Below are 27534 nucleotides of genomic sequence, written 5' to 3' on the forward strand. Positions count from 1 at the left end.
TAGAGGGAGGGCGGGGAGGAGGAGGACGCCAGGAGGACAGACGCACACGGGACTCATTTGGAGGCTTTTCATCCCTCCCGCAAACAGGTAAGACACTTATTCTTCTGCGCGCATCAGTCAGCATCCATCATCGATTCATTAACAGTCCGCATGCAGCCGACGGAAGCAGCCTGATGGTGTTTGCGGTTTTTTCTCGCCCCCCCCGGCAACAACCCTCGTGCATGTGAGGAAATGTTTGGGTTCGGTGCGTGCTCGGTTGCAGAGGCGGGAGGTTCACGCACCACCTCCACGCCTCCGCTCTATTGAGTAATACCGGGGCCGGCGGGGTGGGGCGGGGGCTGCAGAGTCTGTGCGGGTCTCCTCCGTAGTGGGCTTTGCGCGCGAGATGGCGGTGAAGCAGCCTGGTGCGCCACTGCAGTTTACATCCGCGCGCGTGTGCACATGCACGGAGATGATGGATGGGGGCTGCAGAACCACGAAACCCTGAGTCAGCCCTCATGCGCACGAAACAGCCCCCCCCCCCCCCCCCCCCACACACACACACACGAGCTTGCACATGTGGACAAATGCGTAATTATGCTCAAAGGATTTTAGGAAGTCAAATGTAAGACTTCTGAAGACCCTTTGCGCACCATCAGCACAATTTGCTTCGGAGCTGCTAAGGATCAAGCGTTTTTATGGCGGTTCACAGATTGCGGATTTTGAGTGTACACTTCCTCGCCTAAAGCTAAACTGTCAATAAACTGAAAAATTCATTTCAACATATTACAATGAAGAAAATGTACATGGTGTACAGTAGTGCTGTGCATGACTGTATGTTTGAAAGCTTTAAATATGTTTAAGAGTATAAAAAGCATTGACACGAGTATGGTGGAGGTTAACAGGAGTGTGGGCGAGATTAAAAAGAGTCTCAGGAGGTTTATCAATAATCTCAAGAATGTGTGGTCCCTACTTCACAAATTTCACCTATCGTGGGGGTGTCCAGGCCTAAACCCCGCGATAAACGACGGATTACCCAATGCAATATTTCTTGATTTTTTTTTATTAAAGGAAAAAACTCCCTACTCGAGATGACACAATGCCGATGAAGCCCGTCAGCTCCTCTGGCATCTTGCCGCATTCTGCCGGATTTCATCTTTTCTATGTTGCGGCGCACCGAAAACAACGTGGCGGAAATGACGCATTTTACCGAGCAGAGGGTGGAGCGCGGCCGCTGGTCTCCCGAGAGCAGAAAACAATCATACAATAATAACCGTGCAAACGAAAACATCAGCTTTATGAGGACCCCTTAGCTGCCCCACAGGGAGCCTGACGTAAAATAAAACTAAGCTCTGCAACGTAGGAACAATGCCTGCACAAAATGGAGCAATAATAGTCCATTTACAGCAATGACATCTTCTCTCTGTTCAAAACGTTGTCGAATGTCGTAGAATCACAGACGAGGGCCAGCCGACGTCACATCCGAGCGACAAAGCGACGGCCGTTTGTTGTTCGGATGCCGGCGGCTTGCGGCCCGAGTTACGGACGGCGTCCGGGCCTTGCTTTTGGAAAACCCGATTCCTTTGAGCGATAAGATTTTCTTATCGATCCCAATTTCAAAAGACTCATGTGCAATGTTGAAGACCATTTGGACCCTGCTAACGATCTGGACTAACGCATGACGACATGAAATCTCGTACTTTTCCGTTTCGCTCCAAAAGGTTTCTGTAGGTCGTACAGAAACCTTTCGAGCGCGGCCTGCTGGCGTACGTACGGCCCACTTGCGTGCTCGGACACGTGCGCGCGGCCACTGTACGAAATCCACGTGGCTTGTTTTTGAAAATGGTTTCGTTTTGAAGGGAAGTTGGCTCGCGGCAGCTCGGCAGAAAGTTCCAAATGCGCTTTGTTTGCTTTTTTCCGGCGTGCGATCGCGCCGGTCTCTGACCCCGGTGGGCGAGGACTCGTTTTCAAGGCTCTCTCCTCCTTTCTGTCCTCTCTCGCTCACTTTCTTCCTCCTCCACTTGGCGTATTTTCAGATAGACGGAGAGCAGAGAGACGATGGCTTTGTCCACGTTTCCCTCTCGTCTCCCGCTGCGCTGCTTCTGCTTCTGCTTCTCGCGCAGCCGCCTTGCCTTCATTTTGCATTTTGCCTCGATTTCTTGCGACGTCTCCTCGCTCACTTTTCTCCGCGGCCTGACCTCGTTTCCCTCGCTTCTGCACCCGATATCGTCTGGCCGTCGTCACCTTCCTCACCTTCGTTCTTTCATCTCCTGCTCCCTCGCTTTTGCAATCTCCCCCCGCGCGGCGCGAGCGGCTCAGGCCCGGCGAGGTCGCCGCAGCCGTGCCGATACCGAACGGGTTCAGGTGGAGGTTAAGCTACTTTAATCGCGCCACCGCCTCCTCGTTCCAATTTGACTTCCCTTCTGCGTCGACTGTCGGGAAGCATTAGCTAATTCAATTTTCAAGCAGGAAAGACGGTGGACATCAGGATGCCAGTGAGCATCATTAAGCGGCGAGAAGAACCAGGAGAGCTTTTCTCGCTTCGATACGCCAACCGTGACCCGAAGGTTTCGACCCCGCCGGCGACGCCAATTAGGTTTTTTCGCACGGAGCTTTATGGGCGTTTTTATGGCTTTTTGGCTTGCGCGGAACTTCCTCAGTCTCACGGCTAACGGACTTCTGCAATCGAGCGGTGACGTCACGCTCGCCGCGCACCGACTCCACGAGGACGATCGCAGAATCGGGTCTAGACGCGTGTGAGCGCGATAAGCGACCTTTGACCACCGCAGCGAGTCGACTCACGCAGAACAGAAGCGCGTCACGTCTCCGAAGAGAGATGAACGCGAGTTACATCAGGAAACCGTAAAAACTCATTCAGACGGCATCGCAATGAGCTGCCTCGACCGGAAAAAGGAGAAGCGGGTACACAAAGTTTTTCAAGTCCATACAAAGCAGCAGGTTGCACGTCGTTAAAATAACGTACGATCCCGCAGGGGCGGCTGGCCGCATATCACGCTTTATGGCGGCCGGCGTGCTGCCGTTTCCTCAAGAGGGATCAATGAGAGCGTTAGCCTCAAGGGCACCAGGGACCAAAAAAAACAAGCTCATTTCATCATCGACTGGTGGACTAAGAAGGCTTCCCTCCTCGGCAGCACTTTTTGCTTCCGACGGGCCCGACTGGGTTCGACCTCGTAAGAAATAAAGCCCCCGAGACAGCCAAATTGCGCTCTGCCTTTAAAGTTTCATCACTTTTCGGTTTCCGCTCATGTTTGTTAAACAAGGCTTGAAATGACATCAACTCATTCAAGCAGATGCTCGACTTCAGTAAATACACGCTGAACTCCGGCCGACAATCCGCCGACCGCTAGCACGGCTGTGAGCTCGCGTCCGTTGTTGCCGTTCCCGCAGCTCCGGTGCGATTGCGTTCGTTGGTTACGGCGCAGATGTAACGAACGTACCTGAAGACGTTCTCCTCGCCGGCGCGGACATCACAAGCGCCGACCGGCACTTACGACCTCGACTACATTCCTCTATTGCCCACATTCTCTTCATTTCATTTCTCTTGACGACACAACTCCCATGTTCGATTTTTGAAATGTCCAGCCAGATTTCCGCCTCTTCGTGTTGCCACGTCAAGCTAATCTGCTCAGGGCCTTCGGAATCCGTAGCGCCGCCCCCTGTCGCGAAACCGTCTCCTTTTGAAGATTTCAGCGAGCATTTCGGGTGGGCAGAGCAAAACCTGTTTGAGCAGACTTTGACGAGCAGAACAGGTCATGATGTTTTTTTGATTTAGATTTTTGTCACGTTATGAGAGAAATATTCATTGTGAAAGGCTCCAGATAAGGTACGTGGCACAGTTGCGTGCTGTTGCTTTGCCTTTTTCTCACAGCACCGACGATTTCTGTACGGTGATGGTGATCTCTGATATTAAGTCGGGCAAGTCCCATTTGGAACACGAGCGGGGGAAATGAAAAGCGGCAAACATTTTTTGGCCATTAGCTCCCGTCTGCGAACGCGCCAGGTGTGAAGTGAGAGGGTAGCGTCGAGGACCACGGTGAGCTCGTTAAGTTTACAAGGCGGAGTGGCGGCGGCGGCGGGATCTCGCAAAAAAAGTCGCCCTGCCGCAGATCAGCAAAAGCGCCGGAAAGACGCTCGGCTTCATCGGGCCCGCGCCGGGAGTCGTCGCACGGATCGAAGGAAATCTTCGCAAAGTCAAACGTGTCGTTCCGGCCGAGCTTCGGGCTATTTTGCGGCCGGTGCGCGCCGCTCACCCCGTCGGGATCCGCGACCGCCGTTTGGATTTGGGCCGAGGTCAGGGGATGGCCTCGGCTTTTCACGGGTTCTTTTTTATTTTCGCACCGTGGTAGGAAACTGCACGGATGAATTGCCTTTGGTGCCATCATCAAAATCACTCCATCATCATAAAAATGTAGACTAGTGAAAGTCTTATAAGTGGTTTTTTAACATGTGCACACACACACACACACACACCAGTAGAATAAGTTTCTTAAAATCTGTCGCCTTCACGTCATTTTCATCATGTATAGTCTCTCTTCATAATCATATTGAACATGTTGCACGCGTCTCTGTCATTATGAGCTAAAGGCCCTTTTCGAATAACCTCTGATGTTTTCAGCGACATTCCGAACAGCATGTAACTTCATTTCACTAACCCGAACGGAGGCTGACACAGTAGATAGTCGCAGAAGACGTATTTGCACTTGGGCTTTGTAAATGTCAGCGTTTTCTGCGCGCAGTTGGCGGTCGTCCAGCTCGTCCAAACTGTCGTCGTGAGATATCGACCGATGTCGAAAAACCTTCACTCGGACGGTCGGCTTGCCCACTGAACGGCGTTGCTAAGCGAAGGTCCGCCGTGTGCTCATCGACCGCTAGCGTTGGCCAACATATTCGGCCGGCGTGTGTGTGTTTCCGTGACCCACCTGACCTGTCCTGCGTCCGTCCCGCTCTCCCCGCTCGCCGTCCCGCACATCCGCAGCCTGCATTGGTTCTCGCCGTTTAGCGGCTCTTTGCACACGACGTACCGCGACGCAAACTTCATCGGAGCGCAAACGATCGGCTTCGAGGTTAAATTGCAAATTCGCTGGCCACTTCATTAAGGACAGCAGCGGAAAATGCGGTGGCTCGTTGCACGACGGGACCCTTGGCGGGCCGCCAGCATCGAGGACATCTTGCACATCGAGGACGGTCAAAGCCCATTTGCTTAATTGCCTCGTTCTATCAATTACCATCTACCGGCAAGACGACGTCACCGTCCGCAGCGCGCTTCGCTTACACGAGTGCGGTTTTTGTCATCTGCATTCCTAATGCGCTCGAAAACGAGCAGCCGACGTCGTGAGACGTGCGGACGTACGCGTCCGCGGCCAAAAGTTGCATGTAAAAACAAAAGCCCGCTCATCATTTTCTATTCCGTCTGACCGCTTCCGACTCTTTCCTCCCGCCGACCATCCCCTCCTCGAATCCAATTACCGCACCTCCCTCGGTCCTCAGGGATCAATAACGTTTCCTCTAATCCAATTGAAACAAAGGCGCAGTTGGCTTCGCAGGCCAAAGGCTCGCACCGGCTGCTCATCCAGCGGCGCTTTCCTTTCTGGTCGCCGCCTCGACCCTACGATTTCAACTTCGGAATGCCCGTGATGTCGGGAATACCCCGTGCCCGGGGCGCTTGGCATCCCCGCCGCTTATTGGAAAAGTTCTCACCTTGTCCTTCCCCGCCGACTTTAGACTCCTTCAGAAGCAATCGCATGTTTTTTATTGGTCTTTTGCTGCAAGCTCGTAGGGACACAAGAGTGATTTACGTGGCGTTTCGCCTTTTTATGGACGCTTCTAGCAATTACAGGACAATGGTTCCATTTTTCCTCTCCCGGGAAAGGCCGGAAGGCAGACCGACGACTGGACCGGAGGAGCCGTCGAGCTCCACGGACGCGTCTCGTTGCGGCGAACGCGTCGCCATGGAGACGAGCGTAAAAGCTCGCTTCGAGGATAAGATCGTCGTGAAGCGAAGCGGCCGCAAATGCCGTCGAGGCCCTTGTCGTTTGGAGCAGCTTCGTTTGTTTTCAGCGTGGCGAGCTGAGCTGCACGGCGCTTTGGCATTTCATTTCGGCCCGCGTGGGAAAATCACGACTGTATCCGTAGAACGTCGCGTTTGAGGCCTTTACAGTGGAACGTATTTAAACCCGCAATCTTAACTTCCGCGCGCCTGGCAGGTCAGCGGACACGACAAACTCAAAACAAAGGCGCACGTCTGCAGTTTCTAAGTGGAAAGAACCTCGAAACAAAAAGACGACGAAGACCTGAATATGGCAAAGTTAATGCTCACAGGTAATATGAGAGAACGTTCTGCGGCTTAACGGCAATAAAGAGCCAACATATGAAACCTTTTGTGATAAAAGGTTGGGGCTTAAAATTGAGGCTTTGACCAACAGGCCGCTCATCACTTCCCGTCTTTAACGAGCGCTCAGCGATAGCGAGGACGTCGTTGCCAACCGGCCAACGATTCGTCGGGGTCGGCTTAGCCGTGACCCCGCTCAGAGATCGTGCTGTATATTCAAACGTACATCGTATGTGTGCGCAATACAATCGTTGGCCACTGCACGGTCAAAGGAGATTCTACCTTTGCGGTCAGAGCGCTTCATTTATTGATCGTTTATCTTTATCGATCCTTCAGAGAACCGCTTGCTGCTTCTAATGTCTTCATCCCCACACGGAGCAAACTGCAAAATGCCACTCTTGCATAACTGTAGCCGTTTCTAAAATCTATTTTTACCGTCTAGCGGTAATAAAAAAGAGCATTCCCGATCGGACCGCATCGACTTCTCACGCCGCACATCACATCACGGCCCCTGAACACGTCGGAGTGACTTTCCTTTTCTCGCTGGCGCTCGGAGAGCTTCCGTACGTTGGGCCGAGTCCTGACGACTCGCACGCGCGAGATGGAGAGAGAAAAAAATGCAGACACGAAGAACCGACACTGCTGGACGCAGCAAAGTGGAACAAGCTGCGTTCAAGAAGACAGCGCTGCTGGTTTGTTGTGGCTCGCAGTCAGGAGCAAGAACGTAATTAGATCGGATGTCGCGTCGAAGGAGGACATACATTTTCCGGCCGTGACGGCTCACATTTCTTCCCGCCGGAGGGGAACAAAAGGTCAAGTGGTGTCGTCAGACATCAAATGTTAGCGCGCGGTGACGTTTGCGTCAGAGCCGATCGCTAAAAAAACCTGACGCGCCCCCTCGGCCTCATTAGCAAATGCTACGCGACTCGCGCAGCCCCCGAGGAGGACTCGAGGAATCCGTCTGACTGATGGGCGGCTCCGATGACGTCACATGATCATGTTTGAAAAGTAATCGCGGCCTGTTCATATTGACATCATCGGGCCAAAACGACCTCCAATAGAAAAAAAAAAAAACAAGGCTTCTATTAATCGTTTGAACCACAAATATGTCCTTTTTCAAACTACGATCCCAAAACACAAATATGAAGTCAAACCCACCGTGCAACGTTATCCTTAGCAGGAAATAGCTTACAGATGATTTGATTTCAGCCGAGCAAAAACAGAAACTTTTGGCGAAGGCTTTCTGGGACTTTCGTGACCGACCCGGGCTGTTGTTTTGTACTTTTTGAAAAGTCGGCATTCGGAATATTCGCGGCGTACCAAAGACGCAGGAAGGCTACGTGGACCGGGCCGCCGTGTTATTTATTTATGGCCGCCGGCTGTCAGACGTCGCTCGTGAATATTCATTTCCGCTTCCTGCGCGCGACCGGAGCCAGGTCGCGGCTCGTGTACTCGCGCTTCTGAAAGCATGTGAGGGGGAGGAGCACGGTCTCCATCTGGCCGCTTGTCTGCCTTCACTTCCCTCGTCTTCGTAAATGTCCCCCGACCACCTCTCGCTCCCTTCAAGAACATTTTGCCACGCTTCCCTTTTTGTACATTCCGAGGTGTTTGGTGTTCATCCATTCTTAAGACTTCCCCCGCCGTTTGACGACGGCAAACGCGACACACAAGTCGCCGCCTGCGCGCGCCTGGGAACGACTTAGCGGTGTCAGATCAAAAGAAGCCGCCCGACATCTGCTTCTTCGAGGCTAATTAACCAAACACGCGCGGCGGACTCGGAAAGACCAATTAGCTGTTGGGGTTGAATTGAAAATTGTTCATTTTGTACGCAAGGAGCAAATAAGTCACAATTAGAGTAAATATTGGTATGGAAAACACCTCTTATGATCAATATGAAACAATCCCATCACAAAATAACAGAACAAATTCAACACTCAACACACTGCCGAGGTTGCAAACGAGTTGACTGCGCGCCATAACCCCGAAAGCGATGAGCCCCTTTAAGATGCTCTTTGGCTTCTCGTCGGGTTGACGATGATAAAATGCGAGTTGTGCGTTGCCAAGTTAGCTTTCGCCTTTTGGTCATGTGACGTTCGTTTTCCAAAGCAGGCGCTTGGACACGAATGCGACTGCATCATGTAATTTGCATAAAGGGGCATTCCGAAAGATGCGATGCGACGCGGGTTCGTAGCGACCCGGCGAGGTTCGCTTCTTCCTGCGACGAGCCGCCGTTTTTCACGCGCACACTCACGGTGACGGGCCCGCCCCGTTAACCGTTAACCCGCCGTTACCAGAGCTCGCGGGGACTCTCGCTGCTGTTACCATGGCGACCAAGTACCGCGAGAGACAGGCGCGCGCACACAAACACGTTTACACGTGACTTTTAATGCGAGGGCGTCACTTACTTCCACCTCATCGCTCACAGCAACACCGCAGATGTCATAATAATCCCATTTATCCCATTTCGGCAAATTCCCACCATGCGCTGGTGTTTTCTTACCCCAACGATGCAGATCGCATCGGAACATTACGCTCACATTTGTATGCGAAGCTACATAATGCTTCACTCTCAAACACGGGAATGGGAATTAGAAAGACCGACGTAGCGCACCAAATTCAATTTTAGCCCTTTCGCATCATTCCTGACCACTAAATCAAAGGGAGTGAAGGAAGGAAGTCGGCCAGGTGAGTGGAGAGGTGCATCGATGGCATGACTTTTCCTCCCCCACGAGACACTTTGGAGGGTTGTTTTCCGATGGGGAAAAAGTCATGTCATGTCTCCCACATCCCAAAAACATGCACGGTAGGTTGATCGAAGACTCTAAATTGCCCGTAGGCGTGAATGGTTGTTTGTTGATGATGGCAAAGATGAACGGGAGAGGATGGAAAAGAGTGAGCAACCGAGGTCGGGGATCTTCAGGACAAAGCGGGATTAAGCCCCGAAAGACAACCGAAGGGCAAAACGTCAACAAAAGGGTAGCGAGGAGGGATTAGCGAACGAGCAGGGAGGAAGCTGCCCCAGGAGCATCGACGGCGGCGGCCGGGTTGCGATAGCTTCAGTTCGGCTCGCGGCCTCGTCTCCCCAAAACGCCTTTCGCGTCTAAATTTAGAGTGTTGCACAATAAAAGGCTCGGGTCAACTGCCGGCATACTTTTTGATTCGCTCTCCCATTTCAATCTGTGGGCGCAGCTCGTAAAGATGTTTGTTTGTAAGTAAGCGGCGCAATTAAAGAAAGGTCGACAAGAAGAAGAGGAGGCGCGTCAACGTCGTTTTGATTTATTCGCTCGTTCGGGTGCAATTTGTCATCTCACGCGGCGGGACGAGGCCGGCACAGGACGGGACGCTTTGGCGGCGCGACGGACGGGTCCCCATCCACATACGCTCTCTTTGCCGCTCTACATTCCGAACTCGATTAAAAATCAGCGGACCGAAGAGCATTTCGGCACCGCTTTGAAGCCAAGAGGAGAGAAATGTTAGGGAAGCAGGAGAGGCTCGCGAGGAGAATGCCAGATTATGATGAACGAGAAAGGGGCGGGGCACTCAGAGTTGCCTTCTTTCCCCGGCCCGCGTGCGGATTGGACGACGGCGGAGGGAAAGTTTGATGAAGCGCAGGAAAGATGGGAAGAGGGCGGCGGGCGATGGAGCCGAGGCAGATAATTGGCCCGAGCCATGCGGTGAAGACGGAGGAGGGGAGACGATGCGCAAAGACATCAAAGAATGTGTCATCATAACTCCCATCTGTGATGTCACTGCTATAAACTCAACCAGTCGCATTCTCATTCCGCAGGCACACTGGAAATAATGGGAATAATCATGCGTGGGCACATTTCCCTCCAAATTCCACACGACGACAGTTCCACAAGCAACCGCATTCCTTCCGCGTTCCCAAAGATCTTGAGTCGGACAGAGCACGACATTCCCGGAGAACGAGCAGATCGCAGGCCAGACCAGAGTTGATCTGCGTTGCCGTCGACATACATTTTTACAATGAATTTGAGATTTTCCGGGAATCTGCGCTGTTGAGAACTTTCGGACTGCGATTGCGGTGTGGCAGAAAATGGATGAAAGAAAACCAAGGGTACTAAAGTTGTTGGCGCGCTAACTTCAGCAGCCTTGGGAAGCTCACGCCATTTGCGCCGAACTATAAAATGCATCGACTTGTTTAGGCGGCGACCACAGCGGTCGGAACGAAGTCTTACGCTTTACTTTCTACAAATGTGTCTGCTCGCATTTTGTCAAGTGCACGAGCATTACGCTCGGCGTTTATTGCGTGAAGAGCGTGACGAGTCACTGATCTGACACTCGTCGTCGCTAATCTGGTGTCGTGTCGCCCTGCCAGAGCGTCCAAATGAATCCCATGACTCAGCTCTACTACAAGAAGGTGAGGATGACCGCACGGACAGCCGATGGCCGCAAACGTGACGACGCCCCTTCCGCTGACGTTGTTTTTGGTTCTCTCAAGGCGACGTACTCACCGTACCGCGACCGCATCCCGCTGCAGATCGTGCGGGCCGAGGTGGAGTTGTCGGCGGAGGAACGCGGCTACCTCACGGCGGTGGAGAAGGGCGACTACGCGGGCGTCAAACATGCGCTCCGCGAGGCGGAGGTCTACTACAACATGGACGTCAACTGTCTGGACCCGCTGGGCCGCAGCGCGCTGCTCATCGCCATCGAGAACGAGAACCTGGAGATCATGGAGCTCCTGCTGGACCACGGCATTCACACGGGCGACGCCCTGCTCTACGCCATCAGGAAGGAGGTGGTGGGCGCAGTGGAGCTGCTGCTGTCGCACCGGCGGCCCAGCGGCGAGAAACAGGTGCCGACGTCGCCTCGCTCAAATTAACGGCCAACAAACGGGGACGATCGAAAACGCTAAGTGGGGAAAAAAAGCTTCGCGTCGCTTCTTGTCAGAAAACTGCGATCGATGGTCATCAACATTTATGCTTACGCATTGCTAGATATATGACGCCATACGCTTAACATCCATAAAATCCTAAATATTGGGGCAATTGTTCGAATATTTTCAGAGGTTGAAGTGGGCATAAGGAGAGACGTCCACATGCAGTTTTGGTCACGATCGATGACAGTTTTGGGACATTAAGCAACGTTACACCTTTTCTACGGAGAGGAAAACACTTAACGTCCATATAATGAAAAATATCTGGACCATCGTTCCGAGGTTGAAATGGGCCTTAGTAGAGATCTCCACAAAAACGCTGGTGACGATTGTTGGCCGTTTTCTGACATTAGGTGACGTTGAAGCTTTTTTACGTGAAGCGTTTTCGACTGTCCCAACAAACGCTCTCGATTGTAAGTCAATATTTTCCAAGCAAAGCGATCGGCAGCCACGGAGATGATGAGGACGGTCGGGGGCACGGTTTTGATGAGACGAGGAGAGACAGATTAAAGAGGAAGCAGATGATGAAGACGAGACACTGGCGGATTGAGGGAAGCCAGAGAGAGCGAGGAATAAGAAACGAGAAGAACAAGAGACACGCAGATGAGGGAAGGCTCTCGCTCGCTTCTTTCATGTGAGAAGTGTGTGAGTGTGCGCATGCATGTTTATGCAAATGTGCATCTATTTTTTGCCAGAAATGGGACGAGCATGAGCAACAGCAACAAACTGTTTGTACTTTACTGTCAAGGGACTGAATGCGTGCGTGCGTGCGTTCGTTGGGTGCCCACCGGGGGCAGCTGCTTTCACACTCCGTTATCACACCCAGAGAAAAGTGCTAGATGAGATGAGGAAAAAGGGGATTTGAGGAGGGGAGGGGGGGGGGGGGGGGCTGATGGAAAGCGGAGGGTTAGACGAGGAGAGCGGCGCAGCAAGGAAGCGGCGAATACGGGATGAGGAGAAGGACGACGCAGGAGGAAGCGGGGCAGCGAGAAGATGAGAAGCACCAGCGGAGGCTTGGCGCTCCCTCGGCCAGATGAAAGAGTCCACGCGTGCCCTCCCTCCTCATCCTCCAGTCTGCTCGCCGTGCTCCCTTCTGCGACCCCCGATTCAGACGGTACGCTCCGGTGTCGATTATCTTCCGCAGGTTCCCTCGCTGATGATGGACAGCCAGTTTTCAGAGTTCACCCCCGACATAACTCCCATCATGCTCGCTGCTCACACCAACAACTACGAGATCATCAAGCTGCTAGTGCAGAGGAAGGTAAGGGCACCCGGCGCCCTCGGCACGCCAGGCGGCTGCCTTTGACTGACGGAGCGGGGCCTCTTCTCGAACTCTCGCAGGTCACCATTCCTAGGCCGCACCAGATCCGATGCGACTGCGTGGAGTGCGTCTCCAGTTCAGAGGTGTGTGAAAGTTGCAAGCACACAATTCTTCGTCCTTCCAAGCCCAACGACTACTTGTGTTCAACACCCTCTTTTGGTCAACAGGTGGACAGCCTGCGGCACTCGCGCTCTCGACTGAACATCTACAAGGCCTTGGCGTCGCCCTCGCTCATCGCGCTGTCCAGCGAGGATCCGATTCTGACGGCCTTCAGACTGGGCTGGGAACTAAAAGAACTCAGCAAGGTCCGCTTTGTTTTGTCTCTCGTAGGGTACGCTTCACAACAACAACAACAACAACAACAAATCTCATGGGGCCAATTTAGCCTCAAATGTATGTAACAGATGAACTGGATTTACATTATTTCCTATGGGAAATATTTCTTTGGTTTTCCCAAGATTTGGTTTTCGTCAGACTTTTTGGAACAGATTAATCACGAAAACCAAGGTTCCACTGCATGTACTTTTGGTGAGGTTTACCTTTGGTCACGTGTCAAGACATTTTTCGAATGTAAATTACGTCGGGGAACTCCGAACTAGCGGACACTTCGACGTCAACAACGATATCTTCTCCGCAGGTGGAGAACGAGTTCCGTCAGGAGTACGAGGAGCTGTCGCAGCAGTGCAAACGTTTTGCCAAAGATCTTCTGGACCAGGCTAGGAGTTCCAGAGAGCTGGAGACCATCCTGAACCACCGCGACAACGACCAGAGCGAGGAGCTGGACCCGCGACAGTGCCACGACCTGGCCAAGCTCAAACTGGCCATCAAATACCACCAAAAAGAGGTGCGTCGAACTTCACTCACACTGCTGATCTTCACACATTATTTGGAGTCAATAAATAATCGTTTTCAGAGCAATTAAGTGAAATTGGATCCTTTCCCACGGCACAGTAGTTTTGAATCACTGATATACACATGGGGAAGGGCACAAGCAAGAACAGCCCAGAGACAAGGATGTCTTTCGTGCTGCTGTAGCAAGAAGAGGACCGAGTAAGATAACAAGCTGCAGCCACTGTGCGTCCACACCAAGAAAAAGAGCTTTAATGGGACGGAAAGAGGAAGGGAAAAATGGAGAGCTTGGGGGGGGGATCAGGCGAGCGAGAGCGAAGATTTAACAGCGTGACGAGAAGGCGCCCGAGGCATGCCTTCGTTTGTCAGGCCGCCGCCTTCCTTCAACGGACGGGCGCCATGGCAGCAGAGGGATGAGGACGGCGGGCGACGTTAGCGCAGGCAGTGAAGGGCGTGATGAAGCGCTCAAGTGACGGGAAAAAGAAATCGGTCATCAGTAGAAAAACATTTGCATTCTCTGCTCATCGTGAACGCAATCTCAGGTCAACGAGGCAGCCTTGGCGTTCTTAAGAAGGATTCCCATCTAATCGGCGCGGCACGTAGCATTGTCGTGAGGAGGCTGAGGTTGAGACGGACGCGGGCGGGACGTCTCGTGCCCTCGCCACGGCGACGACAGATGTTGGTAAACAGACGCCTCATTAGCTCCGGCTGCACTCGTTCCGCCCTGTCGCGTGGGCTAATCTTGGATTTGTGCGCAGGATGGAATATTACACCACGTCCCCGTTCCGAAGCCCTTCCCGCAGCTACACGTGTCGCTTTCACCGTCTTTTACTTGCTGCTGTCTGCTTTTATTTAAACGCCTCGGTGTTTATTTATTTGCATGCGCGCGTGTGTTTTCGGGCACCTCGCTCCGTGTGACAGAGGTCGCACTAAAGTGCTGCCATCCCGCGGCTTTATGCAACGCCGCGATTGTGTCTCGCATACGCCTGGACGCGTTCTACGAATCGATGCGGAGGACGTTTCAAATACTCGACACTTTGAATGCAAGCGTGGGCGCGGCGTCGCCGTCTCCGTTCCCATGTTGTCGCATCCCCGTCAGCATCCTCCCGGTCGTCAACGCATATGACGTCTGCTCCGCTTTGAAAACGGCTGGCGGTACACGAGCTAACCTGCGCTTGCTGTCTTATTTCACCGACGAGAACTCCAGAACGTCCTGAAGCTCAAGGAACGATTTCCTGGCCCGAACTTCACCAACCACTCACACGCAGGCGTCGGTGAAAACCACGCCGGTCGGTTAACGAGATAAAGCAATTCGGCGAAGGCGGCCCCCCCCCTCTAAATGTTATACGCAAGAAAAACCCTGCATTTGATTGGCAACAGGACACGCAGCAAGGGGACAACTTTGTCCAATAGGAAAATTGCAGTGGGACGAATGCTAACGAAACGGCTCACGCTCACACCACACACAACAATTCTGTTGTACCTTATGTATTATTCCTGCTCTGCTTTGACGGGCTGTGCATTTAACCTTCAATAATTAAGGCGGTCATGTGGATCAACGCGGCAGCTTCACACACACCACACACACACACACACACACATCATTACAAGCTTAATTGTCTTTTTCAATGCAAATGTATGTTTTGCTTCCCGCCCACAATTCAGCGTTTAACCTCCATTTAACCATCAAACCTTCATGCGTGTGCTTGTGACTAAATCATTTAATATGTCTACTTTGGTCTTTAAGCGTTTGATAGTTAAATACTAAAGTATTCATGAGGCGTGCGTGTGCGTTTGTGTCGACACACGTGCATGTTCAATAATGAAACAAGGTCCCAGCATGTTTACATGTTACGTCTTTACGTGCAGCACTCACAGCAATCAAGTCAACGGTGTGTAGGCCAAACAAGCGAGCAAGCAACCAACAGCGCAAAAAGCTCTGCTCACATTTGCTGTTAGCATAGCCTTGGCTTAGCATATTGCTTTGTCAAGTGGCACAGGCCCATTACAACAGCCCTAATTGAATTAACCAGCGCCACATAGCCTCAGTTAGCATATTGCTTGTCTGGGAGGTCAAATGGCTCGGCCATCCAATTAGCCGGAAAGAAGCTCCGACTACACCAGCGGTTGCGAAGTAGGGCTCGCTCCATTATGTCATCTGGCCCGCCAACCATTTCATGATCGAGAGAGTCAAGACTCGGTTTTTTTCTCCACCCAAATTAGTTCATTCAAAGTGATTTCTTCATTTTCATCTATTGATCTTATGAATAATCGGTCCTCGTAAGGACCTAAAGGGCTGACCACGCCCGAGAAATGTCAGAGGAGTTCGACCAGGCTCCACTCAGCAGGTTAAGACCGATCATCAAAACTCTCCATTAAGAGTTGACCTAAAGGCCTCTGCGGAGTCGGACTCCGCTCACTTCCTCGCCGAGACGACTCCCCGGAGTCACGCACGGCAGGACGGCTGGGTGCGTCGATGAATTACATTTTTACAAAGGAAGGCAAATGAATCCACTCTGCTTTGTTTTCGCCATCAGCGAAGCGGCTCCCGGGAATATTCACAGCGAGAGGCGTTTCATGTGCCTGAACATTCAGAGAATGCTCACATCCTCTGAATCATCCCTGTATGTGCTCAAGAGTGACTTTCTTTTATTTTTTAAATGTCACTTGAAAGTTGGCTGCCAGCAGCTCGGGTTTCTTGCTAATCGTGCGTACAAATGTAAGCTCATTCCCGGGGCGTTCGCGTGACCCCGCGCTCCGATTGGCCGATAGCAGCCCCGTACACAACTTTGTTTCAAACTCCGGCATCGCTGAACGCCACGTGTAGCGGAAAAGAAACGAGCAAGAGCGAAGAGACCAACGCTCTCATTAGCATACAGTCGCCATAGCAACAGGAAACCAAACCGGAGCCTTAGCGAGAGACACTTGAGAGAGAAGGCCAAGGAAAGCCAAGGAAGCACAAGTGAAAACGCAAAAGCCGTCAAGCGCCATTTAGACCACAATAGAGCCACGCTTACAAAAACTACAACGTAAAACACAGCAAAAATGACAGTTTCGTTGGAGAAACCGCCAAGCAGCTTGCGCGTTTTGTTGGAGTTACGTCGCCTCCATCGAAGCCAATCACGAGTCTGTACGCATCAACTCCATCGCAAACCCGTCACGTACGTCCCGCGTTGTTTCTCGTCACCTCGCTGCTAATACCGCTAGCTTCGATTGTGCTCGACGGGGACAATTGCGTGAAACGGTCCGTCACTAATTCGTCGAGATCGGTATGAGCGATGGCGTCAACAGAATCTTCGAGGAAGCCTTCACCGACCGATGTTGGTCGCAATCGATTGGGTCGACAGCATCGTGAGGAGCGCAGCAATCAAGCGGACTTTGCTCTCCCTTGCAAGGTTCATTTACGTTCACTTAAGTTCGGGTTCGGGGTTGAAGCAATTGTACTTCTAGTACACTCACCTGTGTAATTTTAGGGCTAGTTTTGGATTTATTTTCTTGGAGTTGTCTGGTTTTACCATTAAATGACATTTCAGACCTCTTTGAAAGACGTCAATAAAACAGATTTTTTTTTACAAATCCGCCTCTGAATTGCTTCGACACTAACCAATAGTACCTTCAATAAAAATTACGTTTAACGTGCAACCAGAAATTAACAAAAAAAAAAAAAAAAAGGTTGACTCAATTCAGAAGATGCCTACTTTTGAATTTGAACTAGAGGTGCAAAAAATAATCATCGATTATCAAATTAATTGAATGAAACTATTTTGATAATCAGTCGTGTAGACTTTGGAGACAATATTTAACTTCAACCTCAGAATTTCAGCCTCTCCACAGCAAACATTCTCAGATTTCTGCCGTCCTCCATGAAAGCAGACTGATGATCTTTGTGTTGAATCCCAAAAAGATTTGCAAAGCGGTGCTTTTATTTTGGAGAAACAACGATCAACATTTTTGTCTATTTTCTGACATGTAACGGGCAAAACCAGTAACTGAATCATGAGTGGCGATGATGCGATCCCGCGTATGAAAGCGTTCCACGAGCACTGACTTTTGTCTCCGCAGTTTGTGGCGCAGCCAAACTGCCAGCAGCTGTTGGCCACCCTGTGGTACGACGGCTTCCCGGGCTGGCGGCGGCGCCACTGGGTGGTCAAGCTGGTCACCTGCTTCATCATCGGACTCCTGTTTCCCATCTTCTCATTGGTAGGCGGGGGGGTGAGCGCGGTTTCCGGGGATACGAGCGCCGCGCCAAATCTGTTGTCTTCCTGCTCTCTCCTTGGCGCAGATCTACCTGCTGGCTCCCAAAGGCGCGCTGGGACGCTTCATCAAGAAGCCCTTCATCAAGTTCATCTGTCACACGGCGTCCTATCTGACCTTCCTCTTCCTGCTCTTGCTGGCCTCGCAGCACATCGCCCGCACCAACCTGCACATGCAGGGGCCGCCGCCCACCGTCGTGGAGTGGATGATTCTGCCGTGGGTGCTGGGTAGGCGCGCACCTCGTCCACACAGTCGGATACTTCCAACACCGTGTTTGCCTGCGTGTACCCCACAGATATTTGGAACACGTCCAGTTTTGGAAGTGAACAAACACGGCAGATCCAAAAATCATGTTTCTTAGGTTAATTGAAGACTAAATTGGCCTTAGGTGCTAACGTGCGTATGATTGGTTGCTTCTCGCCCAACACCAGTAGAGAAAACGGATGGGTGGAAGTAACACACCAGCAATGTGTGTGTGTGTGTGTGTGCGCTCTTTAGGATTCATCTGGGCAGAGATAAAGGAAATGTGGGACGGGGGGTTCACAGAGTACATCCACGACTGGTGGAACCTGATGGACTTCGCCATGAACTCCCTCTACCTGGCCACCATTTCACTGAAGATAGTGGCCTACGTTAAGGTAAGGCCGCGTAGATGTGCGGTCAGTTCCCATGATCCCTCGCTGCTCGACGGCATCATTAAACTACTGTATGTGATTTGCTATGATGTTTGGAATTGATGCGCTGTCTACAAACACACACGTGCGCGCATACACAGCTATCAGAGAAGCAGAAGCTGGTGCATAATAGTTCACGTTTTGTCTACTTCTTACTACTTGTGGAGATGTAGCCTTCACCCGTTTACCATCATTTAAGTTTCCTTGATTTTTACGGGGCGCCCAGTGATGTCACTTGGGCCTCGGCAAGAGTCGACCCTCCCCCGCTATATAATAACTTGACCTTCGTTCGCATCAGCAGTCATTTGGCGCCGTTCCGACATGCAGTCAGCTCGCTAGCTAGGCATACTTGTTTTAGAGTGCCTCGATGTTGGCTGTGAGTATGCGCATGTCACAGAGAGAAAAGCGGAAATGCATTTCGATGAATAAATCGAGCCGTTCAGCTGCCTGCATTTCCTCGTTGTTGACTCTCCCACTCTTCTCCCAGTACAACTCGTCTCGGCCCAGGGAGGAGTGGGAGATGTGGCACCCGACGCTAATAGCCGAGGCTCTGTTCGCCATCGCCAACATCTTCAGCTCGCTGAGACTCATCTCGCTCTTCACTGCCAACTCGCACCTCGGGCCCTTGCAGATCTCGCTGGGGAGGATGCTGCTGGACATCCTCAAGTTCCTCTTCATCTACTGCCTGGTAACCACAGAGCTCTTCTCCAGGCCCGAAAACAAACAGGCGACGCCACTGAGCCTCGATGTTCTGCACCTTTTGAGGCTGATCGGAGCGCGGGCTCTACGCTTCATCAGGCTCGAGGACATTACAGGCCCATTTCATTACATCCACAACTCATTAACCCTAACACTTCAGGTAGCTTCTTCCCTATTACACCACTCTCATGCTGACTATCAGGCTGCATAAAATCCTAAAATCAATACCAGTGAGGCAACGGTGCATTTGTAGCATCTTTATGCAACGTCCTTACTCTGCGGTCAAGGTGAACGTGCGCAGACAACTCGTAAAAGCTTTGGCGTTTCCCCTGCGCAGGTGCTGCTGGCGTTCGCCAACGGCCTGAACCAGCTGTACTTCTACTATGAGACCACGGCCTCAGAGGAGCCCAACAACTGCAAGGGCATCCGCTGCGAACGGCAGAACAACGCGTTCTCAACGTAAGTGGTCATGTGTGACACAACCGAGCAGGTCCCTGAATGCGCCACTCAGCTGAACTTCGCATGGAAATGGGTTTTTGGTACTCCCATCCAGCTTCAGTCTCTCGTGTCACAGTTGTCTCATTTGGCCAGGATGTCATAGGAAAAGAGGAACAAATATCCCGTGGATCTCTTGCGGGTGGTATTCCTCTTCGAATCTCAATGAGCACGCCGGTTGCCACGGAGGCGGCAAAGACAACGATGGCACCCCAGAGGGCTGCGGCAACATTTATTTGTTGACAATGCATGCGTTATTTGCTGTGCGTGTGTCTGTGAGAGAGCGAGAGAGAGAGGACAATGTAACGTCTGCCTCCAACTTAGTGGAGACAAAGACTCTTGATCCCCTGATGCTCGAAAACTAAAGGGCGTTTCACCAGGAAGTCACATGTACTTCCGGATAGCAAAAGTTATAGCTGTATCATTAAGTGGCTAGCTAATTAACTCGCTTTTTTGTTGCTCAGATTAACCAGTGAGAAAATGCCTTCCAAAAACCCAATAATGGAGGTTTGGTTCCAAGTCTGTCCCTTTAGAAATGGCTACTCCGTAACCTGCAACCAGGCAGTCTTGTGCTTGATGATTATTTTTGCTTTAAGGAAATCCAAAGGGGAATATTTGACAGTTCAACCCCAAACAAGTTTCTGTCATCGTTTTCAAGTCAGGTCAGCGATAGTACCCTGGTGCGCCTAAATGTACAAAAGCTCTCGATTTACCGATCGATCGCCGTTCCTACCCTCACCTATGGTCACGAGCTGTGGGTCGTGACGCAAGGAAGAAGATTGCGGACACAAGTGGCCGAAATAAGTTTCCTCCGCAGGCTGTCCGGGCTCTTCCTTAAAGAGAGGGTGAGAAGCTCAGTAATCCGAGATTGAGAGAAATCAGATGAGGTGGCCTGGGCATCAGATTAGGATGAGTCCTGGACACCTGCCTAGTGAGGTGTTCTAGGTCTGTCTTGGCCTTGGGATCTCCCAGGGACGAAGTGACTGGGAAGTCTGGGCTTCCCTGCTTAAACTGCTGCCCCAGTGACCCGACGCCAGATAAGTGGAAGAAAAGGGACGGATGGATAGAAATGGTCTACAGACCGTAACGTCCGTGTCTGATTCGGTAAAGACAACTCCCATGATCCCTCGTTTCCTTAAAGACCATCCATTTTATTATTGCTTAGTGTGCAAAGTGTGAGAGAATTTGGCACTGGTTGTGTTCAGGTACGCAACCGCCCACGTGTCTCATCTGCCCATCATGCCGTACCGCTTGCCGGAATGTGTTGGGAGTGTTTGACACTGCGATGCAACGCGTCTGCGTGAGTCGCGCATGAGGAGGCGTGAAAACAACTGGCTCCAGAACACCTCCACCATAACTGACAGATGGCGACGACACCTGCCAGAACCCACGACCACCAGAAACAGGCTCGGCTTTAGTGCGCGATGAGGACAGGAAAGAGAGAGGAAAAAAAAGGGGGGGGGGAGCTAAACGACGGAGCGCCTCCTCACTACACTGAGGAGGCGCTTGACTCTTCATCATCACGTCATTTCTCTCTCGTTTCATGATAATGACGAAGTTGCGGTGTCACGCGCTGTTGCCTCCATGGCCAGTCAACTCCCCACCTCATTTCCACTCCTGCTGGTTGCAAAGGCGCGCACACGCACACACAGGCATGAGCCACCATGAGAATAAATGTCGCCGCTGAATATTGTATGCGGCACAAATATAAGCACCCGCAGGCCAACGCTCGCTCTCTTGCGCCAAGACGAGGACGAGCGTCGCCACCAATTGTTGCTTCATCGAAGATTCAACATTCCGCTGTCCTCACCAAGCGGAGGCGGCGAGCGGAAGTGACAGAGACGAGGCACCGATGTGGCTCGAAATCTGACAGTGAAGGGCCAGAGTCTAATTCCGTCCCAAAGATCAACACCTTGTCCCAGACTTAAATCTTTTTGTGTTGGAATCGTAAGAGTCTCTTCAGTCCCAGGAATCTCAGGAAAGTTCAGAACAAACGCAGGAGTCCAAAGTTGTGTACGTGATACCATTCTGTCACAGAATCAAAAGGTAGAATTTTCTTTTCTAGGGCAACACATCTTTTATACCGCGTTGTACGTTGTATCCACATTTTCCGTTTCCTAACGACCTGATGTTTTTGCTGGAGGTCACATATTCCCTCATAATCTGTTTACAATGCTGTCTGAACTCATGTGCCTTGAGGTCTGATCCAATTGGGAGTCAGAAATTCCCAAGATACTTTTTTTTTTTTTTTTTTTTTTTTTTTTTTTTAAGAGTGCTGACACCAGGTCTGTATCTATTGGAGTCAAAGATTCTGAAGCTAGATTTTTAAACACTGCTACGGGAGTACATAACACAGATATAGACACACATTTACAAATTGCAAAGAGAAAGACACTAGCGCAACATTTTGAGAGGATTTGGGAGCTTGCAGTGCCAAAATCTTTTGTGTCTGTCCACCTGCAGGCTCTTTGAGACTCTGCAGTCGCTCTTCTGGTCAATATTTGGTCTGCTCAACCTCTACGTCACCAACGTGAAGGCTCGTCACGAGTTTACAGAGTTCGTGGGAGCCACCATGTTCGGGACATACAATGTGATCTCGCTAGTGGTGCTCCTCAACATGCTCATCGCCATGATGAACAACTCGTACCAGCTCATTGCTGTGAGTCCAAACAATTCACGTAGACCCTAAAAGTCAACATGATGCAGGTCAGCACGTTGCCTCCCATCAGGACCACGCCGACATCGAGTGGAAGTTCGCTCGCACCAAGCTGTGGATGAGCTACTTTGACGAGGGAGGAACACTTCCGCCTCCTTTCAACATCGTTCCCAGCCCCAAGTCCATCTGGTACCTGCTCATGTGGCTCCACAACAAGTTGTGTGGCCGAGGCCAGCCGCCCGGGGAGGACCCGCACAAGTGCGAGAACCTGCGAGAGTTCACGGTGAGTGGACCTGAGGCTCCTTTGTAGAAATTGAGTCGGAGCAGTCGGTCACCAGCTGTCTGTCCAGGAGAGAGTTAAACACGTCCCAATGAACACGTTTAACAGTCCGCCCCCCCCTCCCCCCCCCCACACACACAGGCATGTTCTCTTCATCTGAAGTCAGCAGAGTTATATAAACCAAGCAGCCCACATAAGTTCACAGAGCACTGCAGAGATCTGATTGTACGCATGTGCGTTTTCAACTGTATTCTTAGCTTTCCCAATCCAATCCATCAATGCACGCATGGAATAACTGCGCTCAGGCAAGAACTGTAAATGTAACAAACAACAGTCCCTGATTTCTTGACTTTTCTTTCATCCTCTCTCTGCAGGAGCGTCACGCCGACAGTCTGATACAGAACCAGCATTACCAGGTCTGTAACACGGAGTGTATTCAAACCATATTTCCACAAACAGAACAACAATCCAAATCGAATCGCGTCAAGTTCACTTTGATGGCGTCCCGCGGGGAGTGTGTTCCGTCACCCCACACGTCGGCTCCGAGCGGAGGTACTTTGTCGTTGGCAGCGGCTACTTTGAAATCCAGCCATGTTGTCGAGGACTCCTTGGCTGGAGCCCGACGAGCGCGTGGCGACGCATTCTGGCAGAGGCGGAGAGTGACAGCTCGCCACAGCGTCCCGCTTGGCCACCGCAGGTGTTCATTGTGGGAGGACGCCGGCCGGGCAAGCAGCGATTCTCTCGCTGAGGTTCCTCCCACGTTGTACCAAATCCTGGCATGATGTTTTACATGACAGTCATTCATGGGACACGTGACACCACACATGGCGCCCTGTTGCGCTTCTGTCATTGAAGACTAAACCACCGTTTCCAACAGGAAGTGATCCGGAACCTGGTGAAGAGGTACGTTGCCGCCATGATCCGCAGCGCCAAGACGGACGAGGGCCTGACGGAGGAGAACTTTAAGGTGGGCACCTTACATATTGGACAACCGCCCCATACATCTTGATCTGACGCAACAACTTTGACACAACAGTAAATCCCAACTAGTGTGCTGCAAGAGATCATCATCATCATCATCAGATTTCATTCCAGAATAATAGGCTAGCTTCAACTGCACAGGCCCGGAGTAAATAGAGATGAGATCATCATTTAAGTACATATGTAGATTTTCCCACAAATCTTTAGTTTGGTGGCATGCCGTGAGATTTTTGAAATGTAAAAAAAAAAATGGGCCTGGTCTCAAAGGTTCGGAAACACTGACGTATAACGTCGTGGTGGTTATGCCTCTAACTCGTGGTCTTTACAAATAAAACCTACATCTGTAACTGAACTTTAAGTCAATCAAATGCCCCAATACCTTTGCTCACAGGTTCAAATAGAAATATCTTCCGATCCAGATGAAATACCTGAAAATACAAACTGAAATGTTGATGTCTCAAATGCCGTGAGTAGATTCTCAGTCATCCAGGTCACGGTAATCCTTAAAGATTGAATTGTGCCGACTGGATTCTTCTTGGTTGGTGAAGACATTTCACCTTTAACCCAAGAGGCGCGGTGCGGAGTACCCCCTATTCAAATTGTCTGTGGTGATTGTGTCCCTCAGCGTTGTTGTTCCCGAATCACCGTTTTGCATACCAACCAGTTGTTAACTTGTTTGGTGGGACATGAATAAGCGGACGATAAGTGATGGCGTAAACCTCCTCTTCTGTCGAGCTCAACATAGATGGCTTCTTTCAAACCGGCGATCTTCACTCTCCAACTTCTCAGTCCACAATTTCAAGCTCCTGCTCTTCATCATCAGCACGTCATTTTGTGTGTTGTTCCAGGAGCTGAAGCAGGACATCTCCAGTTTCCGCTACGAGGTCCTGGATCTCCTGGGCAACCGGCGTCCTCCTCGTCGACACTACTCCTCCTCCAGCGACATGGCGCGAGACGACGGGGGCGTGGCCTCGGAGGACGACAGCGAGCCGTGCGACACCGTCCAGAGGTCGAAGGGCGTGACCTTCACCGTGCCGCTGGAGGTGGACGACAGCCGGCCGGCACCCACGCTCGGCGTCTCCGCCTTGGTGCGCTCCATTTCCGGGCTGAGCCAGGTGGAGCAGGAGGGCGAGGCGGGGGAGGAGCAAGGCGTGGGCCGGGGGGGGGAGGGGGAAGAGAAACCAAAGAGCAACGGGCTGAAGACCGCAACGGCCCCGCCTTCCGCCACCAGTGCCCTGCCCTCGTCCTCCTCCTCGTCTTCGTCGTTCTCCTCCTCGCTCTCCACCTCGCTGGCTCGCACCAAAAGCCGCCTGCAGCGTCTGTCGGCGCCGGCGGCCAACACCGACTCCTTCAAGCGCCTCTCCTTCCTCTTCTCCCGCTCCAAACGCTCACCCCTGCCCCTCCAATCCCCGCCCTCCTACACCATCTCCGACGGGCTGCTTCTCCCGCAGGGGGGTCACTCGGACGTGGGACTGGGCCGTGTGACCAAAAGCGAGACCCGCCTGAACGAGGCGGGCCTCTCGGTGGACGCCAACAGCTCCTCCTTCTCGCCGCGGAGAACAAACGGACGCGACGCGCTCCTGACGCTCCCCCCCCCTCCCCCTTGTCCCTGCCAGTCGCTGCACTGTACGTCCAACATGTCAGAGTCCAGCGCACGGCTCCTGGACTCCAGCGAGGACCTTTTCCAGGGCGGTGGCGTGGAGGCGGCGGGTGGCGGCGGGGTGGTGATGATGATGGGCGGGTGGGTTGGACCCTGTGACGATGTCATCGAGGACAGCTGCGAGGTCATCGAGGACTCGGTCAGCACGCAACTATAGAACCACGTTTAGCCGGCCCGACTTTTTGGTCGCTTCAACACGTTGCGCAGGGATGAAGTCCGACACCCGAGGCTGGATTTACACCGCGGGTCGAAGTGCCCAGTTCTTTCTAATTTACCGGTGACACGCATCCTATATCACTGTGTTTACATATATTGAACTCATGAAACAATCCGCATGCGCACACTTCTTGACTTGCACGTTCACACCTACACTAGCGTCAATGTCACACCTCAAATGTACAGTACATATTTACACCATATTCCATGTTCTATACAGTTCTAATGTACACCATATTTAATCTATTCTTTTGCCGTTGTTGACGGCGGGTGTTTTTTGTGTACTTTGGCGACGTTAGATCCAATCTTTCGTTGGATATCACAGAAGCCCGATTCCGATCGGATTCCGTGCATTTTTTGTTTCTCTCTTTCTGCCGCCTCGGCGCCCATCTGAATTGTCCCACTTGGAAGCCAAAACAGTCTCAATTCTGTCGCTTGTACCATGTCGTGTAAATCCAGCCTTTGTGAGTGGCCGCCATTTTGTTGTTGGGGAAAAAACATGCCAGCGACTTCGCCATCCGCTAATCCTCAAAACGTCTGGCGAGGGCTGGCTTTCCGTAAAAACATGGTGGGGAGCAGGTCTGGCTTGCAGTCCAGAGGTTCTGGGTTCAAGCCTCGCTCCCGGTGACCTTTGTGGAGTTTGCATGTTCTCCTCGAGCTCGCGTGGGCTTTTTCCGGGTGCTCCGGCTTCCAAAACATCTCAAAAACATACGTTCGCTTCATTGAAGACTAAAGTGTCCATAGGTACGAGTCGTCGCGTCATGATTTAGTCAGCAAAGAGCCTTGTTTAGCTCCTCACCGTCACGTTGTCGTCATGAAATCATTTTGTCATTGTCATCGTTGACTAAATCAACACCGTTTCCCTCTGGAGAATGGATGGATGTCTCGTCTGAAAGGAAGGCCTTGGTTTTTCCCCAAGAGCGATGAGGCGGCTCGCGCTTTGTGACCCTCCGCCGACTTCCTCCATCACCGTAGTGGTGAACGCGCTCGCAAAAATGTGCTAGTTAGCTCGTTCGATCATCAGCGAGGTAGCCAATCATCATTGTTTGCTTTTGGCTGCATCGCGTTTCACTCGGCAATAACGCCACATCATACACGCGGAATAGCTTTTCTCGGAAAGTGTGCCATGGCGTAAAAAGAGAACGATAGAAATCAAGGAGCCTCTTCGTTCACAAAGCGGAAATGGTTGCGGAAGGACGAGGACGAGGCCGTTTTCCCTTTAACCGCTTAAACGGCCGCTTAACGCCAGCGCAGTGGAAGAACCAGGACTGGTGAGAACGTAGCCTGAAGAGGCAGAACTTAAAGGACAAAGGACGCCTTCAACACTGCTGTGATAACCTGCACCCCCTTTGCCCTCTCTCGGCACCCATCAGGGCCAAGGAACCACATTCTACCCCAATCATACTTATACTAGTAATAATTACACTAATAATAATACTAATAAGGACGTTTCTGGTTTGTATTCGCTTCTTTTTGAGTTGCCTCCAAGACCGCGGCTCCTAATTCAGTTCTTCCTCGACTTTGTCCCACTTGAAGCTGCTCAATAAATCGACCTTGTTGGACTTGGACAGGAAGTGGTGGCGTGGCGGGCGTGAGTGTGCACACGCAGCCGGTGGACGCTTTTTGGTTTTTTAATACCACCGGCGGGCGACCAGCCAAAAACGATTTGGGTCACGTTACTCACATTTCGCGTTGCCAGCAGTCCAGCAGCACGGGCAGACAAAGTTATGCGTGTTTGACCACATCACAACACGCTCACAAATGTTGGAGCGTCCCTCAAAACCGGAGCCGAAACTCGAAGGATGACGCCATCTCCAGTGGTGCTTTGAGATACAAGTTCAGAGTTTTGAACTACGAGGTGTCGTCAGCGGATTTTTTTTTGTGAACTCGACTCGCTGAAGCCGCGACAGGCAGCGGGCTGGCAAATTCTTCAAAAGAGATGTTAAGCTGTTTATTGCCACTCCGACTTGTAGTTTTCTGTCAAACTAAACAAAACAGACAATCTCATGTTCTGAATTTCAAACAACCACAAAACTTTGCCTTAACGTCTGCTAGTTTAATGCCAACAGATCATGGGAAACGCCATAACGAACAGTCTCTATGTGGCGGTGTTATAATGCTTTAAACTGATCGTAGAACACAGATGGTGCAGCGACACGGACAATATAACGATTAATATTACGGCAGCTTACTGAGTCACAGAAACTCTTCTTCGTTTGTCTGC

The 27534-nt window shown here is 51.6% G+C and overlaps 2 protein-coding genes across 3 annotated transcripts in view; one reads left to right on the forward strand and one right to left on the reverse strand.

The window, feature by feature from the left end:
* Positions 1–25877, forward strand: trpc5a (transient receptor potential cation channel, subfamily C, member 5a). The gene is made up of 17 exons (XM_061668804.1): positions 1–87; positions 10668–10709; positions 10791–11144; positions 12370–12486; positions 12567–12629; positions 12714–12851; positions 13184–13390; positions 17458–17595; positions 17678–17876; positions 18148–18287; positions 18811–19011; positions 19360–19481; positions 21981–22176; positions 22247–22456; positions 22828–22869; positions 23331–23420; positions 24283–25877. The coding sequence occupies exons 2-17, from the start codon at positions 10677–10679 to the stop codon at positions 25249–25251; spliced, it is 3219 nt and encodes a 1072-aa protein (XP_061524788.1). The 5' UTR covers positions 1–87; positions 10668–10676; the 3' UTR covers positions 25252–25877.
* The window catches only part of LOC133397656 (GRB2-associated-binding protein 1-like), a 43665-nt gene that overhangs the window by 12203 nt on the left and 3928 nt on the right, over positions 1–27534 (reverse strand). The gene's annotated exons all lie outside the window — the stretch shown is intronic.

Source organism: Phycodurus eques, chromosome 23, assembly GCF_024500275.1.
Source record: "Phycodurus eques isolate BA_2022a chromosome 23, UOR_Pequ_1.1, whole genome shotgun sequence".
In the NCBI taxonomy this organism is placed as follows: Eukaryota; Metazoa; Chordata; class Actinopteri; order Syngnathiformes; family Syngnathidae; genus Phycodurus; species Phycodurus eques.

Coding starts and splice junctions, on each gene's coding strand:
- trpc5a (XM_061668804.1), top strand. CDS start 10,677: ATGAATCCCATGACTCAGCTCTACTACAAGAAG. Junction 19,482..21,980: donor CAGAACAACGCGTTCTCAAC/GTAAGTGGTCAT, acceptor GTCCACCTGCAG/GCTCTTTGAGACTCTGCAGT. Junction 23,421..24,282: donor TGACGGAGGAGAACTTTAAG/GTGGGCACCTTA, acceptor GTGTTGTTCCAG/GAGCTGAAGCAGGACATCTC.